The 25,554-nt window shown below is 63.4% G+C and overlaps 1 protein-coding gene and 2 non-coding genes across 3 annotated transcripts; 2 read left to right on the plus strand and 1 right to left on the minus strand.

Annotated features, from left to right (window-relative positions):
• The first annotated feature begins 4,185 nt into the window (after positions 1-4,185).
• On the plus strand, positions 4,186-4,258 carry TRNAK-UUU (transfer RNA lysine (anticodon UUU)). The gene has a single exon. It is a non-coding gene; the product is annotated as a tRNA-Lys (tRNA).
• A 217-nt stretch (positions 4,259-4,475) lies between these two features.
• TRNAK-UUU (transfer RNA lysine (anticodon UUU)) lies at positions 4,476-4,548 on the minus strand. Its single transcript has one exon. It is a non-coding gene; the product is annotated as a tRNA-Lys (tRNA).
• Positions 4,549-6,520: 1,972 nt separating this feature from the next.
• Positions 6,521-24,656, plus strand: MDM4 (MDM4 regulator of p53). The gene is made up of 11 exons (XM_054176522.1): positions 6,521-6,672; positions 13,076-13,183; positions 13,776-13,850; positions 14,149-14,282; positions 15,451-15,500; positions 20,028-20,089; positions 20,833-20,932; positions 21,517-21,677; positions 22,120-22,254; positions 23,292-23,372; positions 24,046-24,656. The coding sequence occupies exons 2-11, from the start codon at positions 13,109-13,111 to the stop codon at positions 24,613-24,615; spliced, it is 1,443 nt and encodes a 480-aa protein (XP_054032497.1). The 5' UTR covers positions 6,521-6,672; positions 13,076-13,108; the 3' UTR covers positions 24,616-24,656.
• The last annotated feature ends 898 nt before the right edge of the window (positions 24,657-25,554 follow it).

Raw genomic sequence — 25,554 nt, forward strand, 5'->3', positions numbered from 1 at the left:
CCACACCGCTGCAGCCCCTCCAGCATTCCCACATGGAAGCTCTGGAGCCCACAACAGCTCTGACAAAGGAGGCAAAACATCCCCAGAGGGCCAAGAGAACCCAGCAGGACCCCAACACCCTGATGGGGCCAAAGCATTCTTCCTCCCCTGCCCAGCCCCAGGCTACCCACCCACGGCTGAACTTTCCAAATGACTCAACTTTGGCTGCTCCAGCCCCCAGCCCCCAGCCCCAGGGCCAAGGTTTCTGGGTGCTCAGCCCCCCAGGGGGGTGCTGGCAGTCGGGTTCTCCCCGGTACAGCAGCTCTGGTGCTCAGCTCCTATGCAAATCTCAGCTTCCTCTGTGGTGAGTGTCTGGCACGGGGTGTCTGGCTGGGGGGCAGGGGGAGGTGCAGCCAGCTGCACCCCAGCACTGATCCTGCCCTGCACAGCCTCCGTGGGAGCTCAGCTTGGCAAGGAGGAGCTGGAGTCCCACACACACCCAGTGAGGCAATGCAGGGCATGGCACCTCCCCAGCCTTGGTGCTCCTCACGGCTCCAGCACCCAGGAAGAGAGTGCTGCTGGCTCAGCTCCCCTCTGGGGCTGCTCTTCTCCAGGCTCTCAACCCCAGGGCTCTCAGCTTTTGCTCCTCCCAGAGCTGCTCCAGGCCCCTCAGCAGCTTTCTAGCCCCTGCTGTACTCTCCCCAGGAGTTCCCTGCCTCTCTCAACCTGGGGATCCCAGGACTGGACCCCAGTAACTCCAGCTGTGGCCTCACCGGGGCAGAGCAGAGGGGGAGGAGACCCTGCCTTGACCTGCTGGCCACACTCTTCTCAATGCACCCGAGGGACCCTGCTGTGATTGCAGCTGTCCCCACGCCACACACTCCCCAGGGCTGCTCCCTGCTGCCACGGGGATCCCCCAGCCCCCCTCCACAGCTGAGCCGAGGAGGGGGTGCACAGAGGCCGTGCAGCACCCGGGGTGCACCTCTCTGCCCAGGGCACCTTGGTGGGGCGCAGGGGCCTGGCTGGCCTCATTCTTCACACCAGACCCAGCCCAGCCTGCAATGGGAACTGCCTCCTTCAGCTGCTCTGCCCACGGGATTTAGATGTGGTAGGAGAGAGCCACAGCCCAAGGAAGCCCCACGGCCACGTGAGCATCCCACGGGCAGGGAAACACCTCCCTGAGACATGCTCCCTGCATGCTGCTGCTGCTACGACCCCCCCCCTCCACACGGAACCCCCAACAGCAGCAGCACCCCAGCCTCACACACCCCTCCCTGCCCTGCACCTCAGGCTGCTGCTCTGCATCAGGCTTCACCCCCACCCTTAACGAGCATCAGGCTTCACCCCCATCCTCGGCATGCATCCAGGCAACGCTCACACACTGCAGCGTGCAAGGAGGGCTGGTGCCTGGCTGCATGGCTGCCGGGCTGGAAAGGCAGCTCCCAGCAGCTCCCGGCGGCGGCGTGGATCCTCTCCCCAGCCCCATTCCACTCGGTGCTTAAGGAGGTGAGGCGGGGCAGGTACCTGGCCGGGGCGGTTAGCCCGGGAGTGCCAGGTTGCCCCATCTGCCAGGCAGGTTTCCCTCACCCCACAGCTCCCCACGAACCCATCCCTCCCTGCTTTGGGAGGAAAAACATCGATTTTCCTGAACCGCGCTGGTGCTCGCTCAGCCCAGCCCGGATCCTGTGACAATGACATCCGTGCCTGGCCTTCCAGACAGGAATAGCTGTGGCTGGGTCAACAGACCTCCCCTGCTTAGGGGCAACAGCTCCTGTGCCTCTGGGCTTCACTGCTGGGCACCCAGAGCAGCGCTTCTGCAGGCTCAGGAGCCGGAGGGCTCCGCTGCAGGAGCAGAGGGAGCAGCACAGCACGTCCAGCATCCTCAGAGCTCCTTTCTGTCCCCACGCACTGGACGCAGAGCCCACGTCTGTGCCGTGCCTTTGGTGGGACACGCTGACCCTTCCCTGGCTGGCCTGGCCCTGCTCCCATCCTTGCCACCATCCCTGGCCCTGCCTCCATCCTTGTCCCTGCCCCCATCCCTATCCATCCCTGTCCCTGTTCCCATCTCCATCCCCGTCCCTGTCCTTGTCCCTGTATCCATCGCTCCTCTCATCCTTGTCCCTGTACCGATCCCTGCCTCCATCCCTGTCCTCATCCCCATCCCTGTTCCCATGCCTCTCTCCGCCTTCGTCCCTGTCTCCGTTCCCATCCCTATCCCGGCTCCTATCTCCATCCCTGTCCCGGTTGTGGGGGGGCTCTGACACGCCGGGAGGGAACAGCACTCCCCCTCCCCCCCCCCCCCGAGCCTCTCCACTTCGCAACTTCGCGATTTGACGCTCCCCGTTTCATTGTTCTGCTCACAAAAATCACTCAACTTTCCTACCCCCCCCCCCCCGCAACTCCCCAACCCCCAGCCCCTCCGGTGCATTTCCCGAGCCCCCCGAGCCTCCCCCCCCCGCCCCGCCGGCCCTGGGGGTGCAGCACCCGGGACCCCCCCACGCCGGCTCCCACCGCCTGGGGTTTTTTGGAGGGGCTGGAAAACCACCAGGCTGGGCTGGAGCTTTGGGGAAAAGATTCGCAGCAGCCACCCCCACCCCGAGCGGGGCTCCCACATTTCCCAGGCGCTGGAATTCTTTCTGGATCTAGAAATTACTCATTTTATTATCTTTTAAGGTGGGGGGGGGAAGAGAGACCCTTAGTGAGCAGCTTATTGGAGAACCAACCTGGTGCCCCCCATCCCACCTCCCGAAACCCAAACCCAAACCATTCCCACCCCCGGGGGGCTCAGCCCTACCTGCTCCGAGCGGGCTGCGGCGGGGCCGGGCTGGGGCCGGGCGGGGGCCGGGCGGACGGCGGCGGGGCCGCGCCGCGGCGGCGGCAGGAGGAGGAGGAGGAGGAGGGACGGAGGAAGGGAGGGAGGGAGCACGGCGACGGCGGACAATGGAGGGGCTCGGCGCGGAGCGGGGCCATCTCCCGGCCGCCCGTCGCATTGCACGGAGCCCGGGGAACCGGAGGGGATCCGGGGACAAGGCGGAGACGGACCCCGATGGGTTCCCGGTGACTCCCGGCTTTCCGTTTCGTGGCGAAGGGATGTTCTCAGCTTCTCCCCGCCATGATCCTGGGATGCCGCTCGGAGTCCCCAGGGTGCTTCTACCTTGTCCTGGTGGTCCCAGAACGGTCCCAGCATCTCCTCCTCTGTTGCCGGGATGGTCCCAGTTTTCCTGCCCGGATTCCCCGGCATGCTCCCCGCATCCCTCTCATCACTCAACGCCCCTGCCCCTCTGCCAGCAGGATGGTAGGTGGGCAATGAGCTCCTCCCGCTCCCTTCGCTAGCCCCTTCGACCTCCCCAAAACGCTGCACCCCCTCCTCCTGGGGGGGTGATCCCTGAGGTGCCCATCAGCACCCATCTCCTGCTGCTTCCCACTGGGCTACTGCAGGTGCTCCTCTGTACCCCTCCGGGGAGATGTAGGAGGATGCTGAGACACCCTACAGCTACCCCACTGGGGCTGGGGTACTCATCCTGGTCTCCAGGGCACACCACACCCCTACCTCCTCGACCCCCCAGCTTGGTGGGGACCTCTCCCCCAGCCCCGAGGCTTGGGGGAGAGCCGGGACAGCGGCACAAGGTGCTGGTGGGTGACAGATGTGCCGGAGCCACGGCAGGAGGGGCTGTAATTTGGTTCCGTGAGCAGCTGGCCCTGGGAGGCTCTCTCCGATGGGTAATATCCACCTCTCAAACCCCAGTGCCACACTGGAGAGCCACAAGCCGCACTGGGAGGGCTGCCGGTCACAGCCTGTGGTTTGGGTTTGTTATCCTGGCCTCCCTGAAGATCCCACAGGAGATGAGAGGTTGTCGCAGGACTCACCACGCTGTGCAGGGGGAAGCGAGGACTTGGGGAGGGGGGGCTCCCGGCTGGGCATCCCCCAGGTGCAGTGGGGTGCAGGCAGAAAGGCTCAGGTAAGAGAGTACAGGCAAGAGGATAGACGGAGGAGAGGGCACGTAGAAGGTACAGGCAGGAAGGTACAGAAAGGAGCGGGCAGCAGGAGGGTGCGGGAAGAGAGGGCAGGTCGGAGGGTGCGGGCAATGGGGTGCAGACAGTGGAGCGCAGGCAGCGGGAGGACAGATAGAGACAGGCAGGAAGTACAGGCAGCCGCGCAGCGAGCGGGCAGCGCCATGAGGAGGCAGACCAACCTTCCCTCCCAGAGCCCGGATAGCTCAGTCGGTAGAGCATCAGACTTTTAATCTGAGGGTCCAGGGTTCAAGTCCCTGTTCGGGCGAACACATTTTTTTTCCTCCCCACCTCTTTCCTTTCGTTTTGTTTCTCTCCTCTCTTACGCTCTCCCAGCAGCGGTTTTTCCCGTCGGGAGGTGCAGGCTGTGCTCCTGGACAGTTCGGGCAGGGAAATGAAGGCGGGGAAAAAAACCACCACAAAAAAGCAAAATAAGAGAGAAAATTAGGAGAGGATTGTAAGCGAAAAGCAGAAAAGGAAGCGTCCGCCCGAACAGGGACTTGAACCCTGGACCCTCAGATTAAAAGTCTGATGCTCTACCGACTGAGCTATCCGGGCTCTTGGTGAGTGTCTCCCAGGCCGCTCCTTTCACCGCACCGCAACAGCGACTGCTGTTGGCAGGGGGGCGGCGCACCGGGGGCTCTTACCCGGCCGAGGGAGCCTTGGGGAGGGCCTTCTGTGGGGCCAGGGGTACAGCTGGGCTGGGGAGATAAGAGGCAAGGGAGAGCTGGCGGAGTGCAGTGCAGTTCTGTACCTTATTGAGCGCTTCTGGTGTGGGGGGGGTGTGCACCGGGACGGGGAGTTTGCACCGGACCCGTAGGGGTTGCACCGGACCGGGGAGTTTGCACCGGACCCGTAGGGGTTGCACCGGACCGGGGAGTTTGCACCGGACCCGTAGGGGTTGCACCGGGCCGGGGAGTTTGCACCGGGCCCGTAGGGGTTGCACCGGGCCGGGGAGTTTGCACCGGGCCCGTAGGGGTTGCACCGGGCCGGGGAGTTTGCACCGGACCCGTAGGGGTTGCACCGGCCCGGGGAGTTTGCACCGGGCCCGTAGGGGTTGCACCGGACCGGGGAGTTTGCACCGGACCCGTAGGGGTTGCACCGGGACGGGGAGTTTGCACCGGACCCGTAGGGGTTGCACCGGGACGGGGAGGTTACACCGGGCCCGTAGGGGTTGCACCGGGACGGGGAGTTTGCACCGGACCCGTAGGGGTTGCACCGGGACGGGGAGTTTGCACCGGACCCGTAGGGGTTGCACCGGGACGGGGAGTTTGCACCGGACCCGTAGGCGTTGCACCGGCCCGGGGAGTTTGCACCGGGCCCTTAGGGGTTGCACCGGGACGGGGAGGTTACACCGGGCCCGTAGGGGTTGCACCGGGACGGGGAGTTTGCACCGGGCCCGTAGGGGTTGCACCGGGACGGGGAGGTTACACCGGGCCCTTAGGGGTTGCACCGGCCCGGGGAGTTTGCACCGGGCCCGTAGGGGTTGCACCGGACCGGGGAGTTTGCACCGGACCCGTAGGGGTTGCACCGGACCGGGGAGTTTGCACCGGACCCGTAGGGGTTGCACCGGACCGGGGAGTTTGCACCGGACCCGTAGGGGTTGCACCGGGACGGGGAGTTTGCACCGGACCCGTAGGGGTTGCACCGGGACGGGGAGTTTGCACCGGACCCGTAGGGGTTGCACCGGGACGGGGAGTTTGCACCGGACCCGTAGGCGTTGCACCGGCCCGGGGAGTTTGCACCGGGCCCGTAGGGGTTGCACCGGACCGGGGAGTTTGCACCGGACCCGTAGGGGTTGCACCGGACCGGGGAGTTTGCACCGGACCCGTAGGGGTTGCACCGGGCCGGGGAGTTTGCACCGGGCCCTTAGGGGTTGCACCGGGACGGGGAGGTTACACCGGGCCCGTAGGGGTTGCACCGGGACGGGGAGTTTGCACCGGGCCCGTAGGGGTTGCACCGGACCGGGGAGTTTGCACCGGACCCGTAGGGGTTGCACCGGACCGGGGAGTTTGCACCGGGCCCTTAGGGGTTGCACCGGGACGGGGAGGTTACACCGGGCCCGTAGGGGTTGCACCGGGACGGGGAGTTTGCACCGGGCCCGTAGGGGTTGCACCGGGACGGGGAGGTTACACCGGGCCCGTAGGGGTTGCACCGGACCGGGGAGGTTACACCGGGCCCGTAGGGGTTGCACCGGACCGGGGAGTTTGCACCGGGCCCGTAGGGGTTGCACCGGGACGGGGAGTTTGCACCGGACCCGTAGGGGTTGCACCGGGACGGGGAGGTTGCACCGGGCCCGTAGGGGTTGCACCGGGCCGGGGAGGTTGCACCGGGCCCGTAGGGCTTGCACCGGGCTGCGGAGCTCACACCGCGCCGGCAGCGCTTGCGCCGGGCCCGGGGCTTAGGTGCTCCGTCCTACAGCTCGGTCCTCCACTGCGGCTGGGGCAGACTCGCTCCCGGCTCCGGGGCTGGCGCTCTCTAGGAGCCGCTTCCGCGGCGCTCTATGGTGCGGCCGCGGCGCCCCCGCGGAAGCCGCTCCCGCAGCCATGTTGCCTGCGAGGGGAAGTGGCGGCCCCGACCCCCGCTAAGATGGTGGAGAGGAGCCCTCGGGGGGCCTAGGGGGTCCCGTCCCCCGCCCCCGGGCTGCAGGGCGAGCCGTGGGGCCCATGGAGCAGCTGTAGGGTGAGCCCGCCGCGGGGGCCCGGGGGTGCTGCGGGGCCGGGGCAGGGCGGCGGGGGCCGGGGGAGGGCGGTCGAGGAGCTATGGGGAGCGGTGCGGTGCGGAGCCGGGCGCGCAGGGCTGAGAGGGGGCGCAGGAAGCATCGCCCCGGCCGCCCGGGGGGGAAGCATCGCCCGGGCTGCCGACACCGAGAGGTTATGGAAGCGTAGAACCGTGGTTGGAAAAGCCTTTGACGAGCGTCCAGTCCAAGCATCCTCCAGCTCTGCCAAGCTTGGTGCTGCACCGTGGCAGTTTTGTGTCTTGCCTTGGAAGCCTTTCTGCGAGAAAGTTATCTTTATGGGCACACCAAAAAAAAAAGGTGAATAAATCAGGTGTCAAAACCGTGGTCCATGAGCTGAAGTAAAGCTGCTTCAGTAGCATCATCCCAGTGCCCCCAGCCCCCTGGAGGTGTCCAAGGTGAGGCTCCACAAGGCTCTGAGCGACCTGGTCCGGTGGAGGATGTCCCTGCTGAGTGCAGGGGGCTTGGACTGGGTGAGCTTTGGAGCTCCCTTCCCACCCAACCCAAGCTGTGATTCTCTGAGCTGGGCTTTGCTCTGGATACCTTTCCTAGCAGAGGGGATTTCTTCTGCTGATTCAATGCCAAATCAGTATCAGAGCAGCCAACGAGAGCACTTCACTGAGGGCAGGACAGCAAAAACTGGAAGTCAGGCAGTCTATGAAGTGTGAAATCTGTCAAATCCTATCACTCACAGCCCACTTTCCTCTCCTCCTGCTGCCACTTCCCAGCCAGGGGCTTCTAGATGACCCCTGGGCTCTAGCAAGGGCTCTGGGTAAAATCAGGACAAGGCAGCACTTGCTGGGAGGTTGCAGTGGGAGAGTTGGCTGCTTCCTGCAGCTCTCAGGGGACCTGTGTGAACTTGTTGGCAGCTCAGTGGTGCAAGCAGGTGAAGTGTGTGGCCCAGGGAAAGGTGCAGCTGGCACAGCTGGGGATGCAGCTCCCTGCTCCCAGGGTGGTGTTTGTGTCCCAAGCCGAGCTGAGGAGATAGCTGGGCAGGAGGCCTCGCAGGTGTGAACCCTCCCAGGGCTTCACACCGATAGGGGCAAGCCTGATTAGCTCTCAGCTGGCAGATTAGGGCTTGTTTAAAGCCTCCCTTCCAGGTCTGCCCTCTCCAAGAGGTTGGTCCTGAGGCTGCAGCTTTAGGCTTGGGGAGAAGCTTTGCTTTACTGAAGCATGAGAAGGAGGTGATGCTGAGTTCAGGGCTGAAGTGTCAGACCTGACCCTGCTGGAGGGGGAGATGAAGAGTCCCCAGGCACAGCAAACATCTGTCCTCTGCTCCCTGCTGTGTTTTCACATGGCACAGAAGTTAGACACTGATTTTTTTTCACCCCCCCCCTCCCCGGGGAGGAGACTTGAAAGCAAAACCTGACCTTGAGTTGCAAGTTGAGCTCCAGCTTATCAGCTCCCAGCACCTTACACTTGTGCTCTGCCTGGGCCTGTGGAGATGTGTCCCTCAGGCATCCAAAGTGGGAGGCTGGTGGGGTTGTGATCTCTGCAGGAGGAGCTTTCAGCCCCCCAAACCCCCAGCAGATGACTTGGTCCTGCAGCCTGCATGACCTTACAGAGTGATGGAGTGGAAAAACCCCAATGACTCTGTTATGATTCATGGCTTCCTCCCAGCCCTTGCTCTCTCTCTCCCTCCCCAAGTCTCATTTTCTTGCACATGCAGCTCTGGAGCAGCAGCAAATTCCCTGGAGCTGCAGGTTAGGCTTAGACCCTCCCCAGGATTGTGAGGTAAAGACAATAGCCAGCATGGAACAGGTTGGGGAAAGCAAAAGCTGGGGGGAGAGATGTTAAACAGGGAATGGCTGAGCAAGGAAGCTGCTCAGTTCCCTAGGAATTGCCACTGCTGGGCTTCTGGGATCCAGGGAGTGCTAACCTGAGGAGGATTTTGGTCTTGGCAGGACAGCAAACTGTTGGCTGGCTCTGGAAAATCTGGTGGCTGGCTGCAGCCTGGGTGTGCTGTGGAGCTTGCATGCCTGGGGGGATGGCATTGGGGGGGATGGCATCCGGGGGGTGGGGGGGTGGGGAATGGCATCCAGGCAGCCTGGGGGGATGGCATCCAGGGGGGATGGCATCCAGGCAGCCTTGGGGGATGGCATCCAGGAGGGATGGCATCCAGGCAGCCTGGGGGGATGGCATCCGGGGGCGATGGCATCCAGGGGCGATGGCATCCGGGGTGGGGGGATGGCATCCAGGCAGCCTCAGGGTCTGCTTGAAGGAACTAAGGGAAACAGAAGCTGCTGTGGAGGCTGGGGGTGAGGCATGGATGTGCTGCCTGCCTGTCTCTGGTGACGACCGGGCTGAAAGGGTTGGAATGCTCTTTGGTCGCCTCTGAAGGCAGAGGTGGCAGAGTCTCCTTCCAGGAACGCAGGGTGCAGAAGCGATCCAGGGTTTTGCTCCCCGCCCCGGGGCTGCTCTTCGCCCCGGCTCAGGCTCTTAGCAGGCTCTTATCAGGCTCTGATGCGTTCAGCGACTCCCCCTCCTGACTCAGCTCAGCCCGCGGCCGGTGCGCGGCTTTCGAAAGAGCCACTCAGAGCCGGCGGCAGCAGCACCAGGAGCCCGGCCAGGCAGGGCACAGCTCCGGGCGAGCTTTCACCCCCACCGAGCCTGCTGGAGTTCTATCTCCTGCCCCAGAACAGCCTCTTAGAGGCAAGAGCCTGGGAGGCAGCTGGTCCCATCCTGGTGCTAGAGCAGAGGAGTCCCAAGGTTGGGTGAGTTTGGCTGCAGCTGGGCTGCAGAGGGACCTGGGGGCACTTGGTGGGGTGGGCACCGTGCTGGGCATCAGCGAGGGGAAACTGAGGCTGGATGGTCTGGAAAGGAGAAGGCTGAGAAGTGATCTTCTCAAGGTCTGTCAGTACCTGGGGGGGGGATGTCAGGATGAAGGGGCCAGGCTCTGCTCCGTGGTGCCCGGTGGCAGGGCAAGGAGCAGTGGGGGCAAGCTGGAGCCCAGGAGGGTCCACCCCGACAGGAGGAGAAACTTCTTTGGTGTGAGGCTGCTTGGAGGCTTGGGGCAGGCTGCCCAGAGAGAGGCTGTGGAGTCTTCTCTGGAGAGATTCCAAGCCCACCTGGACATGCTCCTGCTTGACCTTCTCCAAGGGGTTGGACTGGGTGATCTCCAGAGGTTCCTTCCTTGGTGTGAGGCTGCTGGAGGCTTGGGGCAGGCTGCCCAGAGAGGCTGTGGAGTCTTCTCTGGAGAGGTTCCAAGCCCACCTGGACATGCTCCTGCTTGACCTTCTCCAGGGGGTTGGACTGGGTGATCTCCAGAGGTCCTTCCCAACCCCTATAATCCTGTGGGTTTGTGTTAGTCCTAACTCGAACGGGTGCTAAAACTCAGCTTGTCTCTCCTGCCCTCCCTGGGGCTCAGCCTGGGTTGTGTCTGCCTCTGAAACGTTTGGGGCTGCTCCTCAGGCATCACTCTGTGCTTGTGTTGTCTGCTGAGCACCCTGGCTGCCTGCCTCAGGAGCTGCTGGAGCACTCACAGAGTCCTTTCCTCTGTCTGGAAGGTTCTGTGAAAGGATTTAAGATACTGCTTGGAAATGGTTATTGATTTTATTTCCCTTTGCTCTTAATTTTCCTTTTATTTTCTCCTTTTCCCCCCTTTTATTTTCTCCTTTTTCCCCCTTTTATTTTCTCCTTTTTCCCCCTTTTATTTTCTCCTTTTTCCCCCTTTTATTTTCTCCTTTTTCCCCCTTTTATTTTCTCCTTTTTCCCCCTTTTATTTTCTCCTTTTCCCCCCTTTTATTTTCTCCTTTTCCCCCCTTTTATTTTCTCCTTTTTCCCCCTTTTATTTTCTCCTTTTCCCCCCTTTTATTTTCTCCTTTTCCCCCCTTTTATTTTCTCCTTTTTCCCCCTTTTATTTTCTCCTTTTCCCCCCTTTTATTTTCTCCTTTTCCCCCCTTTTATTTTCTCCTTTTTCCCCCTTTTATTGTCTCCTTTTATTCTCCCTTTTCCCCTCCTTTTGTTTTCCCCTTAGCCTCACACTCTCAAGTCTTCATTTCAAGCCCTGTGTGGGTTCCAGCTTGGGATTTGTGCCACATTTCACACACTCCAGGCTTGCCCTGGAGGCAAATTCAGGAGCCAGCCCCTGGCTCATCTCCTGCTCCTGGCAGCTGCAGGGCTTGGGAGTTCTTCAGAGTCATTCGTGGAATGGGTTGGGAGGGAAAGGATCTTAAAGGTCATCCAGTGCCAAGCCCCTGCCCACGGCAGGGGCAGCTCCCACCAGCCCCAGGCTGCTCAAGGCCTCATCCAGCCTGGCCTGGAACACCTCCAGGGAGGGAACTTCCAGTGCCTCCCTGGGCAGCCTGTGCCAGGCTCTCCCCTGCCTCACTCTAAAGCATTTCTTCCTCACCTCCAGTCTCCATCTCCCTTCTTCCAGCTTTTCCCTCTCATCCTGTCCCTCCCAGCCCTTGTCCAAAGCCCCTCCCCAGCTCTCCTCTAGCCCCTTTCAGGTACTGGAAGGCAGCTCTGTGGTCTCCCTGGATGCCTTCTCCAGGCTGAGCACCCCCAGCTCCCTCAGGCTGTCCCCAGCCCTCTGATCATCTTCAGGGCCTCCTCTGCCCCTCCTCCAGCGGTTCCAGGTCCCCCCTGCCCGCAGCACAGTCAGCTCCAGGCTGCTGTGGAGGTTACTGCGGCTGGGCTCAGCCCACACCACCCACAGAGCTTTATTGGTCGTGGAATCAATGAGGTCAGGGAAGGACCCTCCAAGGCTGAGCCCAACCACCCTGCCAGGTTCACCACTAATGGAGACATTCAGGATCAGCCTTGGGGGTGTCCCAGCCCTGGCTGCTGGGGGGGTTGGGACAAGCTGAGCTTTGAGGCTCCCCCTCAGCACCCTGAGCGCCTCCGGGCAGGGTGGTTCCACCTCCCCCCCGGGCAGCCTGAGCCAGGCCTCAGCTGCTTTTTCAGTGCTGATGTTCGACCTAACCCCCCCCGGGCACAACCTGAGGGCAGTTCCCTCTTGCCCTGGTCGCTTGTTAGCTGGGAGAGGGGACCCAGCCCTCCCTCACCCCTGCTCCTCCCCGGCAGCTGCGGGCACCGGGGTGGCCTCCCCCCAGCTGCCTCGGAGTGCTGAGACAAAGAGCTCCGGATCTGAGTTCCTTTATCTCCTCCAGGCTCGGCTCTTGCCTTTCAGCGGCTCGTTAGCGCCTTCCTTTCCCTCTAAGGGAGGCTGCGGAGCCCGGGGCTGGTCGGGCTGGGTTGTGCCCTGCCCTGCTCCGGGGGTGGATGCTGAAACTCTCTGGGTTTGAGCTGCAAATAGCTGCAGGGTTTCCCCTGTTGCTCCTTTCCAGGCAGGGAGTTTTCAGCTGCTCACCCACAGCAGCTCCCCAGGCTCTGCACTTCAGGCTGGTTTCAGGGGGGGTTGAAGCTTGCAAGCAGCTCTCAGCAGGTTTGCAGCTCCTGGCTCTGCTGAGCCCCTTCCCCATCGGCTCTGAGCGTTCCCTGGGGGCAGCCAGGGGGTTGCCTGCTGCTTAGGAAGGTTCCTGGCCTGCTGCTTTTGGGACTCAGCTTCTTGTTTCCTCACCTCTGCCTCAGAGGTTGTGCCATGGAGTGGCTAAGGTTAAAAGGGACCCCGGAGGTCATCTCCAGCCTGGAGCAGGGGCAGCTCTCAGCTGCACTCAGCTGCTCAGGGCCTCACCCAGCCTGGCCTTGAGTACCCCCAGGCAGGAGGCAGCCACAGCCTCCCTGGGCAGCCTGGGCCAGAGCCTCAGCACCCTTGACTGCAGAACTTCTCCCTCAGCTCCACTCTGCCCCTGCTCTGCCTCAGCTGCCAGCCATTCCCTTGTGTCCTGTCCTCTGCAGCCTTCCTCTTAGATTCCCTCCCAGTGCCCTGGTGGGGCCTGGCAGTTCCCAGTGGCAGCTCTCCCAAGTTCCTCCCCATGTTGTGCCCCTCCTGGCACTGGGCAGAGTGCCACAGCACCCCCAGTGCCACAGCAGAGCCCTGCCAGCTGTCCTCTCCCAGCTGTGTCCCAGGGGCAGAAGCAGCTCCCCTCTGCCCCTGGGCATCTGGCTGCAGCTTCATCGACTCCTGGAACCCTGAAGGTTGGAGCAGAGCCTCTGGAGCTCCTCAGCCCAGGCCCAGCCATGGCCACTGAGCCATGTGCCATGGCCACAGGTTTCTTGGACCCCTCCAGGGGTGGTCACTCCACCACCACCCCCCCTGGGCAGCCTGTGCCAAGGCTGGGTAGGGCAAAGCAGCTGAGTTGAGAGAGAGAGAGCAGCTGAGGGCCACATCAGCATCACCCAGGGACTCATTTGCCTCCCTGTGGAGCTGGGGGGAGGTGGAAGTGGCTGGAGGCAGGAGCAGCTTTGCAGCCTGAGCTGATGGCAAACCTCCCTTGTGTCCAGGTGTGTGCTGTGAACAGCTTCACCACTGCCACGATGACCTCTGCAGGCTCAGCCCAGCCCCCAGCAGCAGACCCTGCCTGCAGGCTCACCCTGGGCCAAGGCAACCAGGTAACTGCCTCTCCCCCTGGGCACCAAGGCTGAGGCTGCCTCCAGTGCTTCCAGGCTGTCCCTCTGAGCCAGAGTGTGGCCTGCTGGAGGGCAGGGCCTTCATCCTGAGGAGCTGTTGGCTTTCACCTCTCAGGTCAATGAGCTATGAGTGGTTCTGGGGGGGGAGGAGGGGAGAGAGCAGTTCAGAGTGGCTGGAAGGTGCAATCCCAGGCACCAGTCCGGGCTGAGAGGTGATGAGGTTGGGAGCAGCCCTGCAGAGAAGGACCTGGGGGGTGCTGGAGGGGAGAAGCTGGGCAGGAGGCAGCAGTGGCAGCACAGGAGGCCAAGGGCAGCCTGGGCAGTGTGGCCAGGGATGGAGAGAGAGGCTCCTGCCCCTCTGCTCTGCCCTGGGGAGGCCTCCCCTGCGGGGCTGGGGCCAGCTCTGGAGCCCTCAGGCCCTGGAGCTGGATCTCTCCTGCCTGGAGGTGTCCAAAGCCAGGGTGGGTGAGGGCAGCTGGGCTGGTGGGAGGTGTCCCTGCCCATGGGATGAGCTTCCCCCTTCCAAGCCATTCTGTGCCTCCAGGGCTCTGAGCTCCTGTGCTTTGTGTTCCAGGTGAGGCCCAGCCAGCCTCTGCTGGAGATTCTGCAGGCTGCAGGAGCCCAGGGGGGAACCTTCACACTGAAGGAGGTGAGCAGAGCTGCTGGGCACTGAAGCTGTGCCTGTCCCTGGCTGGGTGAGGCTCTTGGTGGGGAAGGGGCAGGGCTGGCAGCTCATTGCTCTGCCCCTGTCTGCACCATGAGGTCATCCTGCCCCCGGGGCTGTTGTGGTTTGAGAGGTCCTAAAGTGTCTGAGAGCCCTGAGAGGAGCTGGGAGGGCAGTGTGAGGGGAAATGGCTGAGCCTGGGCCATCAGAAGCCTCTCTGTGGGGTGGGACAGATCCCCCTGCCTGGGGCAGATGTGGCTGAGGGTCTGCTGCCTGCCCCCAGGTGATGCATTTCCTGGGCCAGTACATCATGGTGAGGCAGCTCTATGACCAGAGGCAGCAGCACATGGTGCACTGTGGAGGAGACCAGCTGGGAGAGCTGCTGGGCCTGGAGAGCTTCTCTGTCAAAGACCCAAGGTAGGCCAAAGGCTCCTCTGAGTGTCCTGTTGCACAGGGAGCTGAGACAGGAGGCCCTCTGCCTGCCCAGGGGCACCCAGTGCCCTGCTGAGTGGCACAGAGCCCTCCCTGGCACCAACTGCTGAGTGGCACAGAGCCCTCCCTGGGCACCCAGTGCCCTGCTGAGTGGCACAGAGCCCTCCCTGGCACCAACTGCTGGGTGGCACAGAGCCCTCCCTGGGCACCCAGTGCCCTGCTGAGTGGCACAGAGCCCTCCCTGGGCACCCAGTGCCCTGCTGAGTGGCACAGAGCCCTCCCTGGGCACCCAGTGCCTTGCTGAGTGGCACAGAGCCCTCCCTGGGCACCCAGTGCCCTGCTGAGTGGCACAGAGCCCTCCCTGGGCACCCAGTGCCCTGCTGAGTGGCACAGAGCCCTCCCTGGGTGCCAACTGCTGAGTGGCACAGAGCCCTCCCTGGGCACCCAAGTGCCCTGCTGAGTGGCACAGAGCCCTCCCTGGGCACCCAGTGCCCTGCTGAGTGGCACAGAGCCCTCCCTGGGTGCCAACTGCTGAGTGGCACAGAGCCCTCCCTGGGTGCCAACTGCTGAGTGGCACAGAGCCCTCCCTGGCACCAACTGCTGAGTGGCACAGAGCCCTCCCTGGGCACCCAGTGCCCTGCTGAGTGGCACAGAGCCCTCCCTGGGCACCAGGTGCCTTGCTCAGTGGTCAGTGGATGATACCTTGGGGAGGTTTGGGTTGAGCTGCTGTGTTCTGGACAGAGGCTGAGGGAGCTGGGGCTGTTCAGCCTGGAGAGGAGGCTCCATGGAGACCCCAGAGCAGCCTTGCAGTGCCTGCAGGGGGCCAGAGGAGAGCTGGGCAGAGGCTGCTGGGCAGGGCAGGGAGTGCCAGGATGAGAGGTGATGGCTGCAGGCTGGGAGAGGCTGGCCTGGGGTTGGATTTGTGTTGGAAAGCCCTGCCCAGGAGGGTGCTGGGGCACTGGAACAGAGAAGCTGAGGAGGCTCCAGGCCTGGCAGTGCTGAGGGCCAGGCTGGCTGAGCAGCCTGGGCTGGGGGGAGCTGTCCCTGCCCCTGGCAGGGGCCTGGAGCTGGCTGAGCTTTGAGCTCCCTTCCAGCCCAGCCCCTGGCTGGGGGGTGCTGAGGCTGTGCTCACCTCCTGCCTTCTCTCCCCCAGCCCAGTCTATGACATGCTGAAGAGGAACCTGAGCTCTGCTGCCCTGGCAGGTAGGTCTGGCCCAGTGTGGGCATTCAGGGTCTGCTCAGGGTGGTGTGGAGGTAAGCACTGAGCCTGGGGGGAGAGAAATGGTTCTGCAGCTGGAGCAGAGAGCTGCTGGAACCTCTCTGAGCCACCTGCCTCATGTCTGCCCCAGCAGGAGCTGTGCCTGGGAACCACAGCACTGTTTGGAGCCCTGGGGCTGCCTGCAGGCCAAGCCTGGCCCAGGCCTGGGGCAGCAGACACTGCCTGAGGCAGCCTGCCCCAGCTCAGGGCTGTGGGGCTGTAGGCCCCCAGCCAGAGCAGGACTCAGTTTCAGAGTCCTGCAGTGGCTCAGGCTCAGAAATCCTCTCCAGCCTCCCCCCCATGCCCAGGGACAGCTCTCAGCCAGGCTCAGCTGCTCAGGGCCTCACCCAGCCTGGCCTTGAGCACCCCCAGGCAGGAGGCAGCCACAGCCTCCCTGGGCAGCCTGGGCCAGAGGCTCAGCAGCCTCCTGCTGAAGATCTTTGTCCTCAGCTCCCCTCTGCCCCTGCTCTGCCTCAGCTCCAAACCCTTCCCCCTGGGCCTGGCTCCAGACCCCCTGATGAGAATTCCCTCTGCAGCCTTCCTGCAGGATCCTTCAGGCCCTGGCAGGCAGCTCTGAGGTCCCCCCCAGGGAGTTTCAGGCCAGGCTGTGACTTCTCACTCTGACCTCATGCTTCCATGGTCCTGAGCCCAGGCAAACCCAGCCAGGGAGCTCTGGGGCTCAGGCAAACACTTGGCCCTTCAAAGGTCACTGTCCAGCTCCTAAGAGAAAGCAAATCCAATCCCATCCCATCCCACCCCACCCAATCCATCTCCCCTGGAAGTCCTTCACTCATAAGCTGATCCCCACAGCAGCCTCAGCTCCTGGCTGCCTTCAGCCCCTTCCCCTTGGGCAGCTGAGGAGCTTCACCTGGCTGAACCCTTCCCCTCCTGGGGCAGCTGCAGGCCAGGCCCTGGGGAGCTGCCCCAGCAGAGCTCTGCCTTGCTGGGCTGGGCTCTCTGGGCTGATCTGAGGACTCAGCTCACAGTCACTGAGGCTGGAAAAGGCCTCTGAGATCAGCCAGGTCCAGCATCAACCCAGCACCTCCATGGCCACCAAACCCTGGCCCCAAGGCTTCTGAACACCCCCAGGGCTGGGGGCTCCCTGGGCAGCCTCTGCCAGTCCCTCCTGCAGCAGAGGAATTGTTCCTCATGGCCAACCCAAACCTCCCCTGGTGCAGCCTGAGGGCCAGAGGGGCTCCCAAAGGCTTAGCCTCCCTCTGCACCCCACACAGGAGCTGCTGCCAAGGCAGAGACTGAGCAGGCACAGCCCTGGAGTGCTGTGGCCTCTGCTCTGAGCCTTGTGGTGCCTCTGAGCTCCTCTCTCCTTTCTTGGCCTCAGTGGACTCTGCTCTGGAGATGCTGCCTGCAGAGTGCCTGTGTGAGTGCTGCTCCCTGGTGATGCCCTGTGGCAGTGGGCATGGAGAGCAAAGGCTGCCAGCCAGGGCCCTCTCCTCTGCTGCCCTGTGCCCCTGGCTCTGTGCCCCTGGCTCTGTGCCCCTGGCTCTGTGCCCCTGGCTCTGTGCCCCTGGCTCTGTGGCTGTGTGGCTATGGCTCTGTGTGGTTGTGGCTGTGGCTGTGTGGCTGTGGCTCTGTGGTTGTGCCCCTGGCTCTGTGCCCCTGGCTCTGTGGCGTTGTGGCTGTGGCTGTGGCTCTGTGGCTGTGTGGTTGTGGTTGTGGCGCTGTGGCTGTGTGGCTGTGGCTCTGTGGCTGTGTGGCTGTGGCTCTGTGGCTGTGTGGTTGTGGCTCTGTGGCTGTGTGGTTGTGGTTGTGGCTGTGCCAGTCAGAGCATCCTGCAGTGCCTCAGGTTGGCAAAGGACCTCAGAGATCATCTGCTGCAGCCTCCCTGCCCTGGAGCAGCTCCTTGAGGCTGCCCAAGGAGCTGCTGGCCCTGCCAGGAGGTGACCTCTGAGCCCTGCCCCCGTGGCTGCTGCTGTGGGAGTGCCTGGGAACCCAACCAAGCTTGGCAGACCTGACCTGGAGCACATCCATGGGGATGCTGGGCTGGGCTGGGAGGGAGCTCCAGAGCTCATCCAGTCCAAGCCCTCTGCACCCAGCAGGGACATCCTCCGCTGCAGCAGGCTGCTCTGAGCCCTCTCCAGCCTCACCTTGAAGATCTCCAGGCATGGAGCCTCAGCCACCTCCCTGGGCAGCCTGCTGCAGGGTTCCAGCAGCCTCCTGGGGCAGAACTTGTTCCTCACATCCAATCTCCATCTGCTCTGCTCTCATTTCACTGCCCCTGGGGCTGCCCCTGCAGGCCTCTGGGAACAGTTCCTCTGCAGCCTCTTTGTAGCCTCCTTCAGGTACTGGAAGCTGCTCTTAGGTCTCCCTGGAGCCTTCTCTTCTCCAGGCTGCACACCCCCAGCTCCCTCAGCCTGGCCTTGTGGCAGAGGTTCTTCAGCCCCCTCAGCATTCTCCTGGCTTCCTCTGGACCTGCTCCAGGTCCTTCTTGTGCTGGGGGCCCCAGAGCTGGCCCCAGCCCTGCAGGGGAGGTCTCCCCAGGGCAGAGCAGAGGGGCAGGATCTTCTCTCTCCATCTCTGGCCACACTGCTTTGGACTCAGCCCAGGCTGCCCTTGGCCTCCTCTGCTGCCTCCTGTCCCCCCCCCCAGCACCCCCAGGCCTTCTGCAGGGCTGCTCCCAGCCTCATCTCCCCTCAGCCTGGCTTGGGGTCTGGGCTTGCCCTGACCTGGGTGCAGGAGTGAGGAGCCAGAGGGCTTGCAGAGGCCTCCCCAGCCCTGCTGTGTGGCAGCTGCTTGTGTTCCTTGGCCCCAGCAGTGCTCCCCAGCACAGCCCTGTGCACATCACCTCAGGCACTCACTTGCAGGTGCCCTTGGAGCAGCAAAAGGGACTGCAGCACATCTTGCTCATCGAGCCTGAGCTCTTCCAGGAGGCTCTTTGGAGTCCTCCCTTGGCTGCCAGGCAGAAACCTCTCCTTGAGGAGCCTCTGCTGGGCTTCCACCAGGGAAACCTTCTTCCCAGCTGGGAACTGCTGCTTCTCACAGGCTGCTTGAGGCTGGTTTGCTTCCCTGCCAGTGCTGGAAGGGTGAAGCCCTCTCCTCTGCCAGGCCCTCTGCAGGAGTCAGTTGGCTTCTGCTTTCCTTCAGGCGTGAGTGCAGGAGCTGTGGGGTGATGGAGAGGCTGAAAGGGAAGCTGAGCTCCTGCTGGAAGGCAGAGGGGGAGGCCTGGGGCCCTGGCAAGCTGGGGCCCTGTGCTTTGGTCCTCCTCAGAAGTGGTCAGGAGGGCTTCACCTCCCAGCCTGCAGCAGCAGCTTGTGCTGCCTTCAGCCCAGGGCCATGGATCAGGCCTGTTGTGGCTGCCTGGGGCTCAGCAGGGAGCTGTGGTGCTCAGCTGCAAGGGGAGCAGGCAGGAGCCAGCCTCTGCCAGCTGCTGCTCAGTGTTCAGAGCTGCCCAGGAGCAGCTCTCCTGCTGCCACTTGGGTTGGGTTTGCTCTCTGCCCTTTCAGTGAGCTCTTGGGGCCAGCAGAATCCTCTGGCTTCAGCTGTGCTGGGGCTCTGCACACAGCTGCCCAGGTGGCTGCTTGCTGGGCAGGGACCTGCCCTTGCTCCAGGCCAGTCCTTGCTCTCCCTGCCCAGCCCCCTGGGGCCAGGTGCTGCTGGCTCCTCAGGGACAGGGCTGATGTCCTCAGGGATTCACAGAGTGCCTTGGAAGGGACCTTGAAGACCCTCCTGTCCCTGCCTCCCTGCCATGGGCAGGCACTCCTCCCACCAGCCCAGCTTGCCCAGGGCCTCATCCAGCCTGGCCCTGTGGCCTCCCCGGGCAGCCCGTGCCAGGCTCTCCCCAGCCTCCCACTCTTGTCTCCTCCTTCAGCATCAGCCTGAGCCAGCTCTCCAAGGGGCATCCCAGGCTGTGCTGCAGCCCTGGCTCCCTGCCTGTGTGCAGATCTCTTGGGTGAGGGCTGCTGAGGGCAGGACCCAGAGCAGCCCCCAGGGAGGAGGCTCTGCTCCCAGCGAGCCGCAGCTCCCGGCAGGCACGGGCTCCTTGCTCCACAGCCTGCTGGCTCCTCGCCTCCAGGCAGTGGCAGAGTGCTGGGAAGGGCTCTGCTTCTCTTCAGGGGTTCCACCCAGTGCCAGGCTGGAAGGGACCCCGGGGATCATCGCTGCCGGCCGGCCGGGCGCGGGGCGTCCGCCGCATCCCCTGGCGGGTGCCGCCAGTCGCACCCACAGAGCGGCCTGGCTCAGAAGGGATCTTGAGGATCAGCTGGTGCCAAGCCCCCTGGCATTGCCAGGGCCTCCTCCCAGCACAGCAGGCTGCAGGGTGCCAGGTCCTCTTCTGGATTCCCGTGGGAATCCGCCCGGCCTCGGCTCCTCTCCGTCGCTCTCTGCCCGGGGCGCTCGGCGGCCGGCCGGGGGTCCCCCCGAGGTCTGCCAAGCCTGGCTGGTTGGTTGCTGGCTGAAGCCCCCCACCCTGTGTTGTGAGAAGGAAGGTTGTTTCTCTTCTTTTGCCTGCCATCTAGATGCTGCAGAGACTCTCCCACAGGAGCAGAGCGCCGGTAGGCCCAGCCAAGACCAGCTGAAGGTAAACCCACCGGCCGGTGGTCGCTTTCCTCGGACAGAGCCGCCCCTTCTCTGTCCCTGTGCACGGTGGACTGCCAGAACTTTTCGTGCTGCTTGGCTGCCAGGGCCTCACCTTCCTGCCAAGTTCTTGGGAGTCCACAGGGCAGGGACAGAGTGACCCTTCTCTGTGCCCCTCCCCCCGGGGCGCCGGGCTCCGAGCGCGGCCCCGCGGGGTGTAGCACTTCTGCCCCTGCCCTCCTCCAGCCTGCTCTGCTCTGGTTGTTTCCTCCCCTGCCTGTCCCTCCTCTCCTCCTCCTCAGCCCTTCTCTTTGCAGCAGGAACTGCCACATCCTGCAGCAGCTGGTTGCCTGGTTTGTTGTTCTGTTGGTTGAGCAGGGTTTGGTTGGCAGAAGCCTGGAGGCAGAGCCTGCAACCTGGGACAAACCTTTGCCCCTCCAACCCTGCGGCTGGGGGGGGGGAGGGAAGGTTGCCTGAGCCCCCCCCCCAAAACTGGGGAACTCTTCTGGGCTCCTGCCAAGCTGAAGGTTTTGCCTAGGTTGCCAAGGTGCTGCCTGAGCTGCTCCAGGGGCAGCAGAGTCCTGCCAGGGGGAGCAGGCCGTAGGTTTGGCTCAGGACCTTCTCATCTCTCTTCCTAACTTCGTGGCCTCGGAGTGCAGCTGGTGGCTGGGGCTGGAAGTGCTACACCCCCTTGTCCCTGCAAGCTCTGCTGGGCTGACATCTGCTGCTTCTCCTTCCCCCATGCAGTTTAGCCAGCAAGAAGGAGGCTCTGTGGCTGGGATCATGGAGGGTGAGAGCACTGCTGCTGCTTGGGCTACCTCAGAGCCAAAATGTGAGCACTGTGAAGGTGAGTGGCAGCTCTCCTGTGTCAGAGGCTCAGGGGAGACCTTGCTCTCTCCAGCTCCCTGAAGGGAGGTTGCAGCCAGGTGGGGGTTGGGCTCCTCTCCCAGGCACCCAGCACCAGAACAAGAGGACACAGTCTCAGGCTGTGCCAGGGGAGGTTTAGGCTGGAGGTGAGGAGGGAATTCTAGAGAGAGAGAGTGAGAGAGAGATTTGCCTTTGGAATGGGCTGCCTGGGGAGGTGGTGGAGTCCCCATCCCTGGAGGTGCTCAGGAGGAGACTTGATGGGGTGCTGGGTGCCATGGGTTAGTTGATTAGGTGGTGTTGGATTGGTTGACAGGTTGGACACCATGATCTTGAAGGTCTCTTCCAACCTGGTTTGGTCCATTCCCATTCCATTCCCATTCCATTCCCATCCCATCCCATTCCCATCCCGTTCCCATTTCCATCCCATCCCATTCCCTTCCCAGCAGATGGCTGTAAGGCAGAGCAGGAGAGGCTCCTGGGAGCCAGCTGGGCACAGGTGTTCCTGGGCTGCTCTCTGCAGTGCTGTGGCTGGGGCATGACTTGGACTCTGCTTGGCTCTTGCAGACACAGACTTGCTAGAAAACCTCTCCAAAAGCAGGAAGCCTAAGCTGGACCTGGTGTTTGAGGAGTGGGATGTGGCTGGCCTGCCCTGGTGGTTCTTGGGCAACCTCAGAAGCAATTACAAGTCCAGAAGTAATGGATCAACAGACATCCAGACCAACCAGGTGTGTGGAGCTTTCCCCCAGCTGTGTTGTGGTCTCTTCCTCTCCTCTTCTGCCTTCCCAGCACCTGAATTCCTCTTTTCTTTCTTCCCCCCTTTCCCATTCCAGGATTTTCAGCCTCTTCCCTTGTGTGTGCTCCAGCTGGTTTGGTTCCCTTTAGTGTTCTTAACCAACCCTGGTGCCCTCTGAGGGCTGTGTTCAGCCCCTGGGGGTCCTGCTGCACTCCAGGGCGGTGGTTGGGGTTCAGGGGTTGTCCCTTGTGCTGGGCTGGAAGCTGTTGCCAAGTGGTGAGCAGGGGGAGCAAGACCTTGTGGGAGCTGCTGCTGTCCTCTCCCAGCTGCCCAGGGCTGGAGGAGGCTCTTAGTGGGGAGGAGGGGAGAGGTGCTGGCTGTGGCTGCTGCTCCCCTGGAGCTCTGAGTGCTGTCTGCCTTCTCTTCTCCACCAGGACATAGACACTGCCATTGTCTCAGATACCACTGATGACCTCTGGTTCCTCAATGAGTGCCCAGCAGAGCAGAGCACTGCTGCAGCCAAGGTGGAAGCTGCTGCCTGTGAGGAAGGGAAGGAAGGTGACAACAAGGTAGCTTTGCAAGCAGGCAGAGTGTCTCTGTGTCTGTTCCACAGGCTGGGCCTGCTCCTGGAGGAGCTGCAGCCACACCAAGAGCCTCAGCTGGGCTGTGGCAAAGGCTCTCAGTGCCTGGGGGGTGTGAGAGCCCTGCTGTGGAGTCAGGCTGCTGGGTTTGGGGTGGAATGGATCCAGTTACAAGGCACAAAAGTGATCACAAAGCTGCAGCAGGGATGGAAAACCTCTGCTCTGGGGACAGGCTGAGGGAGCTGGAGGTGCTCAGCCATCCAGGGAGACCACAGAGCTGCCTTCCAGTACCTGAAAGGGGCTAGAGGAGAGCTGGGGAGGGACTTTGCACAAGGGCTGGGAGGGACAGGATGAGAGGGAAAAGCTGGAGGAGGGGAGATGGAGACTGGAGGTGAGGAAGAAATTCTTCCCAGTGAGGGAGGGGAGACTCTGGCCCAGGGAAGTTGTGGCTGCTCCCTCCCTGGAGGTGTTCAGGGCCAGGCTGGATGAGGCCCTGAGCAGCCTGGGCTGGTGGGAGGGGTCCCTGCCCAGGGCAGGGGGTTGGAGCTGGCTGAGCCTCAAGGTCCCTTCCAGCCCAAGCCATCCTGTGAGGCTCTGAATGAGTTTGTGCCTGGCAGAGGAGAAGTCTCAGCTTGCACTGTGGCAGAGGCCAGGGTGAGAGCCTGGCCTGGCTCTGAGTGGGGAGTGCCAGCTGAGGTGGCAGTGAGCTTGGCCATGGGGGAAGGACTCCACTCTGTGTCCATGAGATTGAGGCCAGGATCCCTGCCCTGCAGATGAGCAGCACCACTCAGCTCTGCCTCTGTGTTGGTGTGCAGCAGGCTGAGCTGAGCACAGGCAGAGGAGGCCTGGGAGCAGCCCAGCAGCAGCTGGCAGCATCCTGGAACCCAGGAGACAAAGTGGCTTTGCCTCCCCTCCCACCATGGCCAGGGGGGGAATTATCCAGGCAGCTTCATTTGGGCCTGCAGTGCCAGGCCCAGCATCAGTCAGGACTCTTCTGCCCCTCTCACACTTTCCCCTCTCTCCAGGTGCCTGAGGAAGATTGTTTGCATGACATGGAGGATTCCCAGTGCCTGAGTGATGACACAGACACAGAAGCTGCTCCTGAGGTAGCTGCTGGCACACTGCAACAGGCTGCCCAGGGAGGTGGTTGAGGCCTCATCCCTGGAGGCACTCAAGGGCAAGGCTCTGAGCAGCCTGCTCCAGTGGGGGATGTCCCTGCTGGGTGCAGGGGGCTTGGCCTGGGTGAGCTGTGGAGCTCCCTTGCAGCCCAGCCCACCCTAGAATGCTGTGCCAGAGGTTAATGCTTGAGGGATCTGCATCTGCAGAGCCACTGGGCAGCCTGCAGCTCCTGCTGAGCACTGCTCAGCTGCCCTCTGGGGCTGCTCTGCTCTGGGCTCTCAGCCCCAGGGCTCTCTCAGAGCTGCCCCAGGCCTCTCAGCCTCCCTGCAGCCCTCATGTGGATTCTCTCCAGCATTTCCCTCTCCCTCTTGGAGTGGGGAGCCCAGAACTGGACAGGAAGCTCCAGATGTGGCCTCACTAGGGTGAGGCAGAGGGGGAGGAGGAGAGCTTTCCTCAGCCTGCTGCCCACCCTCCCTGTGCTCCCCAGGAGCCCTCCCTGGCCCCGGGGGCACTCCGCACTCCCTTCTCCTCCGCCAGGCAGCTTCCTGCCCACCCCACAGCTTTTCTGGCCTCTTGGTGAAGCTTCTTTGCTGCTTCTCCTGGGTGGACTGTGGCAGACTCAGCTGTGGCCCTCTTTGTCTTTCCCCCTCCTGCCCCCAGGACCGCTGGCAGTGCAGCAAGTGCAGGAAGTTCAACTCCCCGGGCAAGAGGTACTGCTACCGCTGCTGGGCCCTGCGCAAGGACTGGTACTCGGACTGCCCCCGGCTGCCCCATGCCTTCTCCCTCTCTGACATCGATGCCATGCAAAAGCAAAAGGAGCAGGAGGAAGGCATAGATGTCCCAGACTGCAGGAGGACTGTCTCAGCCCCGGTGGGCCAGCCCCAGGAGCTGTACGTGGTGGAAGCTAAGCCCCGGGGGGATGCCTGCGGCTCCCTGGAGTCGCTGGACTTGGCCCGAGGCTGCGAGAGCAAGGAGCAGGCCCTGCTGTGCTTCCCCCAGCACACCAAGGGGGAGGAGGAGGAGGAGATAGAGTCCCTGGAGAGCATCAAGAAGCTGCTGAACCCCTGCTTCCTGTGCCAGCACAGACCCCGGGATGGGAACATTGTCCATGGCAGGACTGCTCACCTCGTGGCCTGCTTCCGCTGCGCCAAGATGCTGAAGAGGAAGAGGTCTCCCTGCCCGGTGTGCAGGAAGGAGATCGAGCTGGTGATCAGGATCTTCATGGGCTAGCTGTGCCCTGCAGGCCCTGCTCCCCCACAGCCCTCTCTTGCACTCACACACACCCTGACTGCACAGCCCAGCCACTCAATACCAAAGAAGAGTTAAGGTTTAACTCTGTCCCAGGAGCGCTGAGGAAAGTCCTCTGGCCCCGAGGAGCCCTCTGCCCTGGCCCCTGAGGAGCCCTCTGCCCTGGGCCCCCCCAGGAGCCCTCTGCCCTGGGCCCCCCCAGGAGCCCTCTGCCCTGGGCCCCCCAGGAGCCCTCTGCCCTGGGCCCCCCCAGGAGCCCTCTGCCCTGGGCCCCCAGGAGCCCTCTGCCCTGGCCCCTGAGGAGCCCTCTGCCCTGGCCCCCAGGAGCCCTCTGCCCTGGGCCCCCCAGGAGCCCTCTGCCCTGGGCCCCCCAGGAGCCCTCTGCCCTGGGCCCCTCAGGAGCCCTCTGCCCTGGCCCCCAGGAGCCCTCTGCCCTGGGCCCCCCCAGGAGCCCTCTGCCCTGGGCCCCCCCAGGAGCCCTCTGCCCTGGCCCCTGAGGAGCCCTCTGCCCTGGCCCCCAGGAGCCCTCTGCCCTGGGCCCCCCAGGAGCCCTCTGCCCTGGGCCCCCAGGAGCCCTCTGCCCTGGCCCCTGAGGAGCCCTCTGCCCTGGCCCCCCAGGAGCCCTCTGCCCTGGCCCCCCAGGAGCCCTCTGCCCTGGCCCCCCGAGGAGCCCTCTGCCCTGGGCCCCCCAGGAGCCCTCTGCCCTGGCCCCCAGGAGCCCTCTGCCCTGGGCCCCCCAGGAGCCCTCTGCCCTGGGCCCCTCAGGAGCCCTCTGCCCTGGGCCCCCCAGGAGCCCTCTGCCCTGGGCCCCCCAGGAGCCCTCTGCCTCCACTGGTGGATGACCTTTGAAAGCAGAAGCCTGGAGCGAGCAGGGAGTGATCAGCACTTTGCTCTCTCTTGCTCCAGCTCTGACACTCTCTA

The sequence above is a fragment of the Dryobates pubescens genome, chromosome 35 (genome assembly GCF_014839835.1).
Source record: "Dryobates pubescens isolate bDryPub1 chromosome 35, bDryPub1.pri, whole genome shotgun sequence".
In the NCBI taxonomy this organism is placed as follows: domain Eukaryota; kingdom Metazoa; phylum Chordata; class Aves; order Piciformes; family Picidae; genus Dryobates; species Dryobates pubescens.